A 14,444-nucleotide genomic window follows, 5' to 3' on the forward strand; every position below is an offset into this window, starting at 1 on the left:
TGCTTCACGATTGTCTAGAAATGAGTTTGTTTATTTTTATTTTTCCTTTCGCTTTATTATTTTTTTGCGTCTTTGTTGATTCTTCTTTCTTTGTTGTTTATTTGTTCTTTGTTTCTTCTCTGTTGTTTTTTCTCTGTGGTTTTTTCTGCGCCTTTTTAACTTCCTTCTTGTTGTTTGATTTTTGAAATATAACGGGCAAATAGCGTGAAACACAAATGGCGCGTTGGAAGTTGAAAATAAATCATGTAAAGTTAGTATAACGTAAAGGGTATTTTAGTATTTGCACATTTTATTAGGGACTAATATATATGTTAGGCGCGTGAATAGGAACTGATTTGTTTGGGAAAACTACCTAGGAACTGATGTGTGTTTTGTATTTTGGATTAGGGATTTATATGTAGTTTCCCTTATAAAATATTTGGTATAGACTATAGAATATAGATAATGAAAAATGTATTTAAAAATGTAAATGAAACCTTAGTAATATTAAAATGGAGGTAAATGAAGCACACGACTTTACAAATTACAATCTCCTAAAAACCGACCGCATCAGATTCTCGAAAGTCCGATAATCAAAAAAAGTGTCCCAATTTTGAAACCATAATCAATTGTAGTTGTAGAGAGATTCATCTAGCAATTTGAGTTTTGCTTTTCTTGTTATTCGGGAAACTTAGCTTAATCCCTAACCTCTGAACAAAAAGAAAAGAAGAGGGGAAACGGCGTTTAGAAATGGTGAAGATCACGGCGTTGATGGTGCTGAAATGCAGGCCGGAGGGCTCCGATCCCGTTATATTGGTAAACGCATCGGATCTTAGCAATTTCGGGTTTTTCCAACGACCCAGCGTTAAGGAATTCATCGTCTTCGTCGGTCGGACCGTTGCTAAACGGAGCCCGCCCGGCCAACGCCAGTCCGTCCAGCACGAAGGTCTCAAATTTCCGTCTATTTTTTTTTTTTTTTTTTTTTTTAATTTCCGTTTGATTTTCCGTCTTTAAATTGCTAATTATACCCAATTTGATGATGCTTGGTCGTGATTATGCCAATTAAGGTTTGATTTTTTTAATTTTAATTTAATTTATTATTTGGTTGGTTGGAATTACTTGTTGATTCATCTGGATTAGGAATTCAAATGACAAGAAGTAAAGAAATTCATTATTTTCTTTACTCCATTTTGTGGTATGATTCGGCTTCGATTAGTTTGTTAGAATCATCAATCGTGTACATCATCTGAAATAATATCCGACGAGAATAATTAATTACTTATCCATCTCTTATTCTTAAATTTTGAATGTTAGAGAGGAAGTGGCGTCGAGTTTTAACCAATTTTTTCATGGTTATATCTATTGAACCTGATTGCATCGGGTTTTATGTTTTTGAGAAACTTGCTTGAGTTACATCAGGAGTAGGTAGATAATCAGCTTTATTTGCTGAAGATTTTTTCGTCTTTGGTTTAAAAATTAGGGTAAATAGCACTTAACCCCTGTGGTTACAAGCTTTTGCAGATGACCCCCGGTGCTCGTAATATCAGCACATAACCCCCTGTGATTTATGAGGGGTAACTTCCGTTAGTTTTTCCGTCAAACGTAACCGCGTGTGCCAAACTTCAAGGGGTTCAAGGGGGTCATCTGCAGCAAAAATGAAAGCACAAGGGGATCATTTGCAGAAACATTACTTTGACGTTTGACACTCAGTTAAGTTTGACGGAAAAACTAACGAAAGCTACCACATCAACCACGAGGGGTTATGTGCTGATATTAAAAGCATAAGGGGATCATCTGCAAAAGCAAAACTTGTAACCACAGGGGTGTTAAGTGCTATTTACCCTAAACTTATATGCAATATCTTAGTAGTCTTTGTTCATTTACCATACAGAATACAAAGTTCATTCGTACAATCGGGACGGCTTGTGTGCATTGGGTTTTATGGATGACCACTACCCAGTCAGAAGCGCATTTTCATTGCTCAACCAGGTGCACACACTATTTGTATATACTTTCGTTGAATATACCGTTTTGAGTTTTATTGGGGGAAGGTTGCTTTTCGATAATTTTTTTAATTTGCAATATTTTCTGATTTAATTGGTTAGGTCTTAGATGAATACCAGAAGAACTTCGGTGATTCTTGGAAAACTGTGCAAGATGATAATGCTCAACAATGGCCGTATCTAAGTGAGGCACTTACCAAATTTCAGGTATTCGCTCCTTTTTTTCGATTATTTGCAAATTTTGAGGCGAAAATGTTTGGAAAAGCTTTTCGTTTACTTCCATCTGTTTACTGTTTAGGACCCAGCCGAGGCAGACAAGCTGTTGAAAATTCAGCGGGAATTGGATGAGACGAAAATTATTCTTGTGAGTATTTGCTCTAACTATTTCCATGGAATTAAATTAGCTCTCATTTTTTTCTGTTATTTACGATCATATTCTTTTCGATGGAATAGTCAATCTAGCTCAAGAAATAAAATGAAATCATAGGGGAGGTTTTTGCTATTAAAAATAACATGAGGAGTTTTTGTAACAATTAGTGTAAGCATAGGGGTACTGAACGCAATAAACCGATAAAAGTTGTATCATAGACATTCTCTTCGAGACCCCGGCATTTAATTTAGTAGAAGATGATCATATAACCTTGTGATTTGTTCGCCACTCTATTTATAAGCGGTAGATGTTCTTAAATTGTCTATTGGCTATTTACAGGTTGATTAATCTTGCATTAGTTGCATAAGCAAATGACCATGTAGTTACCTAAAAGGGTAAATTACTGGCACCCTCATAAGGTAGGACTAAATAACTTACAAACCTCTGTAGATATTGGTAATTACAAATACCCTCTGAGCTATTTCTTTGTCTTACAATTACACTTTCACCCTTGGGAGTTATGAGTAGAGATGGCAATTTAACCCTCCCTACCAGGTACCCGCCATGCCCTGCCCCCGATTTACTGGGTAATCCCCGCCCCGTTTGTTAATGGGGCGGCTACGGGTTTTGAACATGTGCACCCTTACTCGCCCCGTATCTAACCCGTTTATATATTTTATATTAAAAAATACCAATTTTTAAACATATTTTAATTACATAAATTATAATATAAAAAAAATTATATTTTTTACGGGTCCGGGGTGGGTTTTATACGGGGCGGGGGCGGGGCCGGGTTTAATTAAATCAAACCCGAAACGGGTGCGGGTTTTCCAAAACCCGCCCCACCCGCCCCATGGCCATCCCTAGTTACGAGTAACGGAATCTTGAACATTCCATTGATTATCCGTTCTGAATTTCCAAATCTATCCCGGGGGTAATATACCCACAGGGGGGTTAGTGTAATATTTTGTCTTCCCTCAGGGTATTTGTAATTTTGCCCATAGTTTGGTTGTTTAATAAAAGGGGTAATGTAGACAATTCATTCATATTAGGGTTTATAACGGACTGTTAGTTTTAAGGGGTATTTGTAATTACCAATACCTCAGGGGGTATCCACAATTTTACCCTACATAAAATTGTATCCTTTTTAATGAGCTAATGGGAATGTGCCGAAGATAGTTCTGTCAAATTGATGCAATAATCTCTTACGGGATTTGTTTCTTATTTTCTTGTTAACCTTGTTGATATAACATATTCTGCCTTCTCAGCACAAGACTATCGACAGTGTCCTTGAACGAGGTGTAAAGCTTGACAGTTTGGTTGAGAAGAGTTCAGATCTCAGCGCAGCTTCTCAGGTTTGCATTTCTATTTATATTTCCGAAATTTAATGCCAGCATATATCCATAGTGCATGTGTAAAATAAAAACAAACAAACATTTCGATGAGGGTAAAAATGTCATTTACAGATTTCAGATTGATTTTTATCATGAACCAAAACTTAATAAGGGAGGTGTGGATAATAATAATTAGACCTAAACTCGTTTACCAAAATTTAAAAGAAGCTCGAGTTTGAAATTTTCAAAAGCTATATTGGTTTGCATCAAACCTTGTGAATTGCTAATCAATGCAGCTTTATCGATTCATTACTGGTCCACTTCAATTAGTTACGCAACGAACATTTTGTTTCGATTAGAGAACTTTTAGTACAAGTGGTCCCAATTATTATTATTTATTTATTTATTTCTAATTATTGAACTTTCTTGAAATATTTGGGAACAGATGTTTTACAAGCAAGCCAAGAAAACAAATCAATGTTGTACAATCTTGTAAAGTGTTCAGAAGAGAAGGGGGATCTTCTCATCCCAAGTATGTTGACTTTTTTCCTTCATTGTTGAATGTGAAGTTTGACTGAGCTGTTTATATATATAACAATAGAAAGCTGAATTATTTGGGTTTTATTGTATCTTATTCCACAATGAGATGAATGAGAGAATAATGTTGCAATTTATGTAATAGTTTCATTATGTTTTGCGCTTAGTTTTATTTTCTTGGCTTATTTTTTGTTTATTCATTCGAGTCGACAGCCGTGCATCTTTTGTTGTCGATTTACTCGTTTGATATATTTTTTTCAACTAGTTTACTTTTGAGCCATACTCAAGTGGTTGAATATGGAATTCAAAGGGATCAAATAAGGAATGATCGTACTCTAAATCATAGAACGGTAATGAAATATACGATCAACTAACATTTATCGAATTTGAAAAGGAGTCAAAAGAAACGGTTCGATTCTGTTATCTTGAATTCATTCGTAAATCCATGACTTTGGATTCTCATACAAAGGGTTGAGACGTGGGTTGGGTCGGTCAATTACCAGCCTAAAAATGGACCTATCTGACAAACCAATTTTGCTCAAATTTGAAAACCATTGTCGATCCAATCTTTTTGGATCAGTTGACAGTTGGCAACTGAATATTTGGTTCCGAAATGGATCGATTGATGGGTAAATCTGCCCTAGTTTACTTTAAAAAATAAAATTTGAGAAAAATATGCACATTCAGCTTAGTTCATGATCATTTATCAGTTAAAAAAAGTTAATAGAAATTCGACAAAATATATATATTTCTAAAATTCAAACTAATTCTAAACATGCACATTTCTAATTTATGGTGGAATATTTATGTCTAGATTTTTTTTCCTCTTTGATTTTTTTTTTGTTTAATTTAAAATTCTAACTATTATGATAATTCCATACCTCCTTAAAGAAATCACATCCTTTATTTTATTTTTTTAACAAAAAAAATATTTATATAGTTTGTTGACCGATAATTATCGGTCAACGAATTTTAATAATATTAGAAATCATCAACCGACCCATTATAGATGGGTTGGTCAAAAAAATTTGACCACGCCCAATAGAGCGGTTAAGAAATTATTATTCACATAAAAATATAAACCGACCCAGTCTCAGCCCTACTCATACATATAGATCCAATTGTTATTTTCAAATAGTGTTCGACTGATTATGTATTTATCAATATTCGATTGGTTTGAGATTATTCAAAAAAATATTTTTTTATAAGACTGTTTTTCTCTTCTTTTTCATGATTTGATTATATATACAGAAGAGGGGCAGGTCTAAGTAGAGTTGTCCGTGGAATGGGTTGGTTGATTACCGGCAATTAAATCAACCCAACTCAACTAACCAACAATAGTAAATATTGAAAACTATTATCGACTCAACTTAGATGGATTAAATGTTGGTTGGCACCCAACTTTGTGAATCGGTTGGTAGATTGATTGATGGGTCATCCGCATTTAAGAAAAAAAAAATTGAATGTTTTATTATAACAATATTATTAAAATTAATAATTATCGCAACAATATTTAATAAAAAAAAATTAAATATTATATTATTACAATTAATAATTATCTCAACAATATTTAATAAAAAAATTAAAATATTATAAGCTATATGTGTAAACATAAATACTTCAGCAATATTATAATAAATTCAAATATTTCAGTTCATGTGTCTAAAAATTACAATAGTGCAACATAAATAAAAAATCCAAAATACGGCACAACGTATTGAAATTTTATGTGTTTCTCAACTAGCATGAACTGAAAAAGAAATCAATACATCAAAATAGTTAATCTCCATAAATTAGCTTATGTGTTTTGAGTTTAGTCAATATTAAATAAGCAATAAAATTAATAAATAATAAATAAAGTTAGTTATTACCCGACTAACCAACTCTTTAGCATATTATAAACTATTATCAACCCAACTATATATGGGTTGGTTGATATTATTGACCGAACTTGAATGAGTTGGTTGATGGTTGATTATTTATGAATAAATTATGGGTCGAAAATGGGTTGATTGTTGGGTAAACCGGCCATGGACAACCCTAGGTCTAAGTTCTAACACTCTCTGATATATAGAGGTGGAGTATGGCAAATCACGGCCATCTCTCTGAGGTAAGATCAAATTACGAATAAACCATCTGGTTTGGGTAATTACAACCACCCTTCGACTATGTATTATCTTACGAAAAAACTCCTCATTCAATAGGTAAATTTGACACCGTAATAGTGAATGTGTAAGACAAATACATAGTTGATGGATGGTGGTAGCTACCCAAATAGAATAGGATTTTTTTTATAACGTGAACTCACATCAGAGTGACCGTAATTTGCCCAAAAAAAATGAAAAAAACTAATTCCCAGTCAAAGAAATGATTAACGAGGAAGTGGATAATCAATTAAAATTAAATTCATACTTATTGATGTTTCATTGTTTTTATGATAGATTTGATGTTCCATTTCAACTAGAGGTGCAAACGAATCGAGTTTGGTTGTTTTGGCGAGCTTGAGCTTGAATCTATTTTGATGAGCTCGAGTTCGAGCCGAGATTTTGTGCCCTTTTCTAATTTATTAACGTTATTAGAATTATTATTATAATAAACTGTAATAAAAATTCAAAATAGAAAAAAATGATCTGTAATTTATTTAAATTTATGATTTATTTTATTAATTATATTTAAAATAAAATAAATAAAATTAGAAAAAAAATTCCCAACCGGCTCGCAACCTCGCAAACAATTAAAAGTGAGCTCGGACTCAACTCGTCAGAAAGGTTAAGCTCAAAAAATTCAAGTTCGAGTTCGACTGTTTATCGAGCCGGTTCCACTCATTTACAACTCTAGTTTCAACCCAATGCGATTGCCTCTTTATTTATCTTTTTTTAATTAAAATTACATTTATCTCAGAGTTTTGGTCAAAGTTTTGGAGCAACACACTGCAACACCGAATATGCTGGTCAACATTTTCGCAGTCAACTATTCACACAGACCAACTTCATGAGTGGGACTCCCACTTTGACCGTAACAGCTGGAGTTCTATATATTAATATATTACTCAATTATAATAAAATACTCAATTCAAAAAAATAAAATTATAATAGTTATTTAAAATTATTATTTTTTCTTTTTTTTTTCTCCCGACCAGAATAATTCTACCTAGTCAGACCTCGGATAAACGTTTTGGTGGTGTTTACACTACTTTCAAACATACATCACCTTTTTTTTTTTTTTTTTTTCTTCTTTTGTTTCTTCAATGCTTTAGCTCCTATTTCTCTAAGAAAATGGAGAAAAAACAACAGTTCTAAACCATAATTTGAAAAAAACACCATTAATTTGCTTTTGCAATTTAAACACTTAGGGCATCCTCAATGGAGTAAGCAAATCGGGTCTCCAAATTTTGTTTTGGAGACCCATATGGAGACCCGGTAAAAAAAGATATTCCACAATGGAGGGCTCTATAATTTTGAGTCTCTAAATTTATTTTACGATTTTTTATATAATAATGTGATTAAGGTTTAAATTTTATTCATATGTGAGGTTTTAGATAATTAATTTATATTCCATCAATCATAATTACTTTTAATACACACTTTGATCAAATAAATAAATAAAATCTGAAAAGATATGATATATGTCCAAATATAATGAAAAAAGATATATACACCAATTGATCCCTGCCATTAATTATTTTATCGACATTGCTATAGAAAAATAATTCTAACAAATGAAATGACAAAATATTAACACAGATATATGTTCAAATATAATGAAAATAATAAATACATTTTTTTTCGAATTATATAAATATAAAATAAGCACCCCTTAAAAACTAAGAAGGAAAAAAGAAAAAGAAATGAAAAGCCGTGGGACCCAGCAAATAGAGAGTCTCCAAATGAAATCACATATTTAAGAAGACATTTAGGAATTTGGTGAAAGTCTCTAAATTTGCATACCCACTAAAACCCTTGTTGGTGTTACTTTTTCTTGTAGAAGTTCTATAATTTAGAGCCCAATGAAGTATGGAGCCTCCATTGGGGATGCCCCCTTATGTAATTAATTTATTTATTTGAAAACACATCAACCTCTAAATAGGTGCTTTAATCTGATTTTTCTTATTATTTTTAAACATCCCAAGTTTTATAAATAAGTGATTATTTCGAACTTGACCAATTAGACCATAATCACCAACTTTTACTTTTACAATAGATTTTTGCAAAAACCACCGTAGTCTACTGATAAAATAACATTTTTAAGCAGTACTCGAGATAAACTATATAAAAAATATTATCGTATGAGGGTTAGTAGTTACAGATAAACCTTTTTAAATTACTACAGTTGGGACTATCGAAATTATATTAATTTAGCAAAATATTAAATTATTGAGTTAATAATTTAGCACGTTCTCACCTAGTTGGAACCATAATAATTTATTATTTAAGCGAGGTTGTTAATTTATCGAGGTTTTATTGTATTGTGCAAAAACATAAAATGTGATCAAAATGTTATTTCCATCAACTTTTTTTCCACCAATAACTGTCATAAAATAGTTTATCCCCTTATTAAGAAGGGTTAATGAGGTGTAACCCCCTCAATAGCAAAAATATTAGAAGTAGGTATCAAGCATTTTTTTAATATAGTGCAACCCCCTCCACTTTACGTATCACAATACTATTCCTACATCTTTTGAACTAGATCCCCTCCCTCTAAATAGGGTTGGTCAACCAATTCTCTCTCTCTTCTTTAATTATTTTAATCTTTTTAATTATATTTCCATCTTTTTTTACTTTACCTTTTTTTTTTTTTGAAAAGATGTACGAAATATTAGTGAACAACTAAATTAATGAATTTAACTACTGACTTTAGTAGTCAACTATAATATTCTACTAATTTGCTATAAAATTGTGTCGGTCAACTACAAAATAGTGAAAGTTAACTACGAAATTTTAATAGTTAACTTTAAATTGTGATAGTTAACTACTAAATTATAGTAGTCAATAATCATTTATATACCATAATTTTAAGACCAAAACTCACCACCCTCAAATTATTCAACCATCGACAAGTAATTCCAACACTTTCACAGTTACGCCCAAAGTCCCAAACGATCTCAACCATAATATTGTACTAGTTTGCTATAAAATTGTGTCAGTCAACTACAAAATAGTGAAAGTTAATTATGAAATTTAATAGTTAGCTATAAATTGTGATAGTTAACTACTAATTTATAGTAGTCAATGATCATTTATGTACAATAATTTTATGACCAAAATTCACCACCGTTAAATTATTTATCCATCGGTGAGTAATTCCAACACTTTCACAATTACGCCCAAAGTCCCTAATGATCTCAATAGTCTGAAGCATATGGATATCTTCCCTGTAAATTCAATTTCCCTAAAAAATAAATTTCCACAATACAACTATCACTAGCCGTAATTTTTCTTGAAAAAATAGACCTGAGCCAATGAAATGAGCATAAGGCTCCGAGACAATAATGCAAGACTCTAGCGGCAGAGATTTTTGAGTTAGAAAATCAGCGGTGGGGGGTGCGTTAAGAAAGAGCGGCGGCGGATGCTACTTCATCAAAAAACAGATCTGAACGTTTCATTGTTACTAGACCGGGTGAACCAATGGTAGCCATGAAGATGCGGCGGCTATGGAACCGTCAATTTTGGTAGAGAAGATATACAAGTCGATTTGAGTAGAGAAGAGAGACAGAGCAAATGATTCGAGAGAAAGAAAAGAAAAGAGAAATTGAAAGAGACGTATCAGGGAAGAGAGTGACGTGGGAGAGAGAAAGTGAATGAGAGAAAGAGGAAAAAAAGATACGTAAAAAATATAAAAAGAGGGGGAGGAGAGAGAAAGAAAGGGACGGTTTAGAAGAGAGAGTGGGAAGAGTGAAAAAGAGTGGGAGAAAAATGACAAAATTGGAATAATAAACACGTGAGGAGGTCTCACAATTCATAATGTTAATTTTAGATTTCTTTACAAATAGTGAATATTAAAATTGGCCCGAACTCTATTATTTTGTGTATTGAGGAGGTTATCCCTCATTTTCCCTATTAAGAAAGTTATTAAATACGATTGGATTTCGGAAAAAACACTTAAAAAATATTAAAGTATCCTATTTAATGAGGTGACAATAGGGTGTTAATATTTAGGGGCCTTAGAGCAACTTCAATTGGGTTATCGAATAGAGTATTCAAACATTTAACACCCATTTACATACTTAAAAATAGAAATCTTTAACTCCAATGGAGTTATCAAATGAGGTTTCCATTTTGATAATTCACCTTTTGAGTTGTAAAAATACTTGCTGGAAATTGAGTTATCAAAAATGTAACCTCCTAACCATCCAATCAGAAGTTGATACGTGGCAATTATAAATAAAATCACCAATAAACTTACAATTGATAATTAATTTGATACCCATGGTTGGAGTAAATGAATTTTAAATCAATATTAAAATAACTCAAATATCAAATGAGTATTTGATAACTCAATTTTGATATCTAGCATTGGAGTAGCTCTTAGAGCAACTCCAATGGGGTTATTAAAATGGGATATCAAATCCCTTAACCTCCATTTGACTCCCTAAATTTACAAACTCTATCTTCCAACGGGGTTAGTAAAATAGGGTTCTATTTTGATAACTCATTCATCCGGAAGTAAAAATACATCCTAGATAAATAATTATCAAAATATTCTCCTAAAATATAGGAGCACGTGAAAAAAGAAAAAAAAATAAAAAAAAAACCTCAACATAATTGAGTTTTCTTTTCTTTACGTAAAAATCTCAACAAAATTAAGTTAAATTTTCTCTACGTCTTCAACAAATTTCCACTAGAAAAACAAATCTCAAAAATATCTCAACAAATTTTTTTTCTAGGTCTTCAATAAATTTCCACGGGAAAAAAAATTTATGTGTATATAAAATAAGTTTGCTGCATCAAAATTCTCCACACAATTATTACTGTTGGAACATCGAAGGCCGACTCGGTATAGCACTCACCATTGAAGAAACTCCAAGCGATTCTTTTTAATATTATGATGGATTAAAAGACCTGTTAGAGTAGGTGACCAACAAGCCAACTTGTGGCTGTGGTCTTTCTCTTTTTCCTTGTAATAAAACAATCGTTTTTGGTTCGTAATAATAAAATATTTCATTTGGCATTCTATATCTCTTATCCCATGCAAGCAGCATAGATATAGTCCTAACGAGTTACTCTATTACTGTGAGTTGGTCTAGTAGAATCGTGAGATAACTCAGCAATGTAATGTAACTGTTAAACCTTGTTCCTAGTCGATGGGTTACGCCAATAATGAGGATACCGGCGTTTCCCTTTTGAGACTAGCACTTAGTGTATGTGTATTGCGTCTCATCAGTCCTCGGTGTTGTGACATCGGCATACTTGAGTGGGTGCTCATACTAGATGAGTTCACTGAACTCCCTCGCCCTAGAAATCTATAAGTGGTTCTCATTCATCGAGTAATAGGTTTCTAAGATATAGTTGTACACCATTAGTCCTTAAGACCCAGACATCACCGTGACTTCACAAGAGGACCGATTGTATCGTGACCTGTCCCTGAGTCCCACAGCGGACCACTCCAAGGGCCAACGTTCGTGCAATCCGAAATCTAGTGTGAAGTCTGTGCATTGTAGTAGGGGATTCGAGCGCTTGAGTAGTCATGGATGTCATGTGTGTTCTAACGGTTTATAATCCAAGGAATCTCTGGCCAGAGTTGATAGTGGGGTGATTAGGGAAATGTGTTTCCCTAAGTCGCACACGAACGGATTTATAATACCTAGAACGTTCGCACGGTTATTGAACTTTATAAGAGGTCTCGGTGAACCAATGCCTCTAGTTCAATCGGGACATGTGCTGCGAAGGGATCGTACTGTACGCTAACTATATCATAAGGTTCTTGCAGGCACTTCACTTGTATCTAGGGAATCATGATGCGTAGTTGCTAGACGCCAATCTTGATTCGTTGGGCACCGATTTTATCGGGGATTAGGTAAAATGAGTTTTACTCTAATCGGGACTCTTGGGAGGAGTTCGTATAAGAACAATGTGTTGTTCGAATCACAAAGAGTTGTGAGCCCACGGCTAGCATACACCTGAACCATTGAGGGTCACACTTCTCGTGTAATATAGATCCTTGATAACAACAAGCATAGATTAATATGTTAATCTTTGAACGATTGGATGTCGATATGATTGAATCCAAGATTCGTAATTGTGAATTGCGAATCGGAATAAACGTAGAGAAAGAGAGACATGCGGAATTTAGTGAACTTTCTAAATTGGGAGGTTTCCCGATTTAGCAGGTCCACTAAAGTGGAAGTTTCCAATTTTGGAAATTGGAAATTTCGAAGAGGCACTCGTATCGACGAGGACTTTGAGCTCGTCACAAATATAATTTTGTGAACGATCGTTTGTTATAAACGAGGCTGACAAGGGAATGGGCTTAATGCAACAGTGGGTCAAGCCCAATGACTTAAACCCACAAGGGTTGAAAACCCTAGTATAAATAGACCTCAAACAAGAGTTTGAGATCAGATTTTAACACACCAAAACCCTAGCCGTCCAGCCCTAGCCGCTCGGCTCTCTTGGCCGCTGCTGCCCCGCCGCGCCACCGCCGATCACCGCCGCTTGTCGTCGGTTTTCCCCTCTCTACTCATTCGTTTATTCTTTGTTGTTTATTTAACTCGTTTACATCTAGTGCTGTAGTTCGAGTGGGTCAAAATATATGAGGTGAAACCTGATTGGAGGAGAGGAACGTCGCTGCCCCGCCGTCGAAGTCGCACGCGCCGCCGTTACGCAGCACGCGCCGCCACCGCGTCTGCCACGCGCCGCCGTCCGCCACCTGCTGGACCAGATTGCTCCAGCCGTGAGTTGCTGCCCCGAGGATTGGTAATTCGCAGCTTGTACGTGTTCGGTTCTAGGTTTCGATTCGTCGAAATCTCACGCTACAAGAGGTAATTAAATCGGAACTTTCGTAAATTTGATTCGAACATGGTTTGTGTGAATTTTAATTTACAAGCATGAGTAATATGTGATTACGTGTTTCGATTTTGCTATATGATGAATAAGCATGTTTTATAATTCTTTTTGGTTTTACATGTTTTAATAAAATTGATAATTACCATGTGTATGGCGGAAGCGTTAAGGTACGTTGACTATGTGATTAGTTTATGCATGTAATTGAAACTAGTTCGATCTAAAAATTTTAAAATTCCGCTGCGTATACATGCACGATCCCCAACAAGACCACCGAAAGAAGGCCCAAAGAAGAAAGCCTATTCCCACTCCAAGAGACTAGCAAAAAAGGAGTATTGGGAGGAGTCTCCCGGTGTTAGCATCCGACAATCAAATCAGTTGGGTATTTTCTCGAGAAGAGACAACATATGTACAAAATGGCAAAATAGGTAAGATTCTGAATGACTTCTTGTACCCAAGACTGCTTATTTATACCTGTCCTTTAGGTAAGGCGGTGTGTCCCACTACCTCTTTGCAATCATACCCCTCGTGGGAGTGATGTGACCTTCCAGGCTTTCTGGTCTGTTAGCGGCGAACGCTCAACATGAGGGTGCGGGCTCTTTACCGTAAGTAGTGTCCTTCGACAAGCGCTAGCGAACTCTTATGGCTATGCGGAGTAGGGGGTCGCTATCTAAAAGTTGGGTGCTTGTTTTGGAGGAGAACTCGCCTCGAGCTCACGTGGGTGGGTCTCCTGTCTTTTTCACTGCAAACCTTTCCGACCTAGTTGTCACTTCAGCCGCAAAACTAGTCTCATTTGTCAGTTGTCCATTTCTTGTGAAGAAGGGTAATGGGACTAATGACAGACTCCGTGGGCTTTAGGCCTTAAATACATTGAGTATTTTTCTTTCTGGATCTTATGGGACAAATGTGCCTGGATCATATATATATATATATATATATATATATATATATATATATATATATATATATATATATATATATATATATATATATATATATATATATATATATATGATCTGATGTTATTTTTAGTTGAAAATGTCATCGTTGACCAGATTCTTACTATAATTTCATCTTAGTTAGACAAAGTTGTTGATAATGTTGATAATGATAATTGCTTATTGATTATATTAAAATATAAAACATTGATTAAATTGGTCAAATCCACTATTCATTAGTAACATAACATGCGTATAAAAGGTTCGATATATAATGCAACTAA

General features: G+C 34.2%; 1 protein-coding gene across 1 annotated transcript; it reads left to right on the forward strand.

Moving 5' to 3' along the window:
- Positions 1 to 467: 467 nt before the first annotated feature.
- Positions 468 to 4,389, forward strand: LOC105971566 (VAMP-like protein YKT61). Its single transcript, XM_012996419.2, has 6 exons — positions 468 to 925; positions 1,871 to 1,968; positions 2,085 to 2,189; positions 2,281 to 2,346; positions 3,621 to 3,707; positions 4,132 to 4,389. Exons 1-6 carry the CDS (start codon positions 730 to 732, stop codon positions 4,180 to 4,182), a joined length of 603 nt encoding a protein of 200 aa, XP_012851873.2. The 5' UTR covers positions 468 to 729; the 3' UTR covers positions 4,183 to 4,389.
- Positions 4,390 to 14,444: the final 10,055 nt, after the last annotated feature.

The sequence above is a fragment of the Erythranthe guttata genome, chromosome 10, assembly GCF_056151865.1.
Source record: "Erythranthe guttata isolate IM_541 chromosome 10, IM_541, whole genome shotgun sequence".
Taxonomy (NCBI): domain Eukaryota; kingdom Viridiplantae; phylum Streptophyta; class Magnoliopsida; order Lamiales; family Phrymaceae; genus Erythranthe; species Erythranthe guttata.

Coding starts and splice junctions, on each gene's coding strand:
- LOC105971566 (XM_012996419.2), top strand. CDS start 730: ATGGTGAAGATCACGGCGTTGATGGTGCTGAAATGCAGGCCGGAGGGC. Junction 2,347..3,620: donor ATGAGACGAAAATTATTCTT/GTGAGTATTTGC, acceptor CTGCCTTCTCAG/CACAAGACTATCGACAGTGT. Junction 3,708..4,131: donor ATCTCAGCGCAGCTTCTCAG/GTTTGCATTTCT, acceptor ATTTGGGAACAG/ATGTTTTACAAGCAAGCCAA.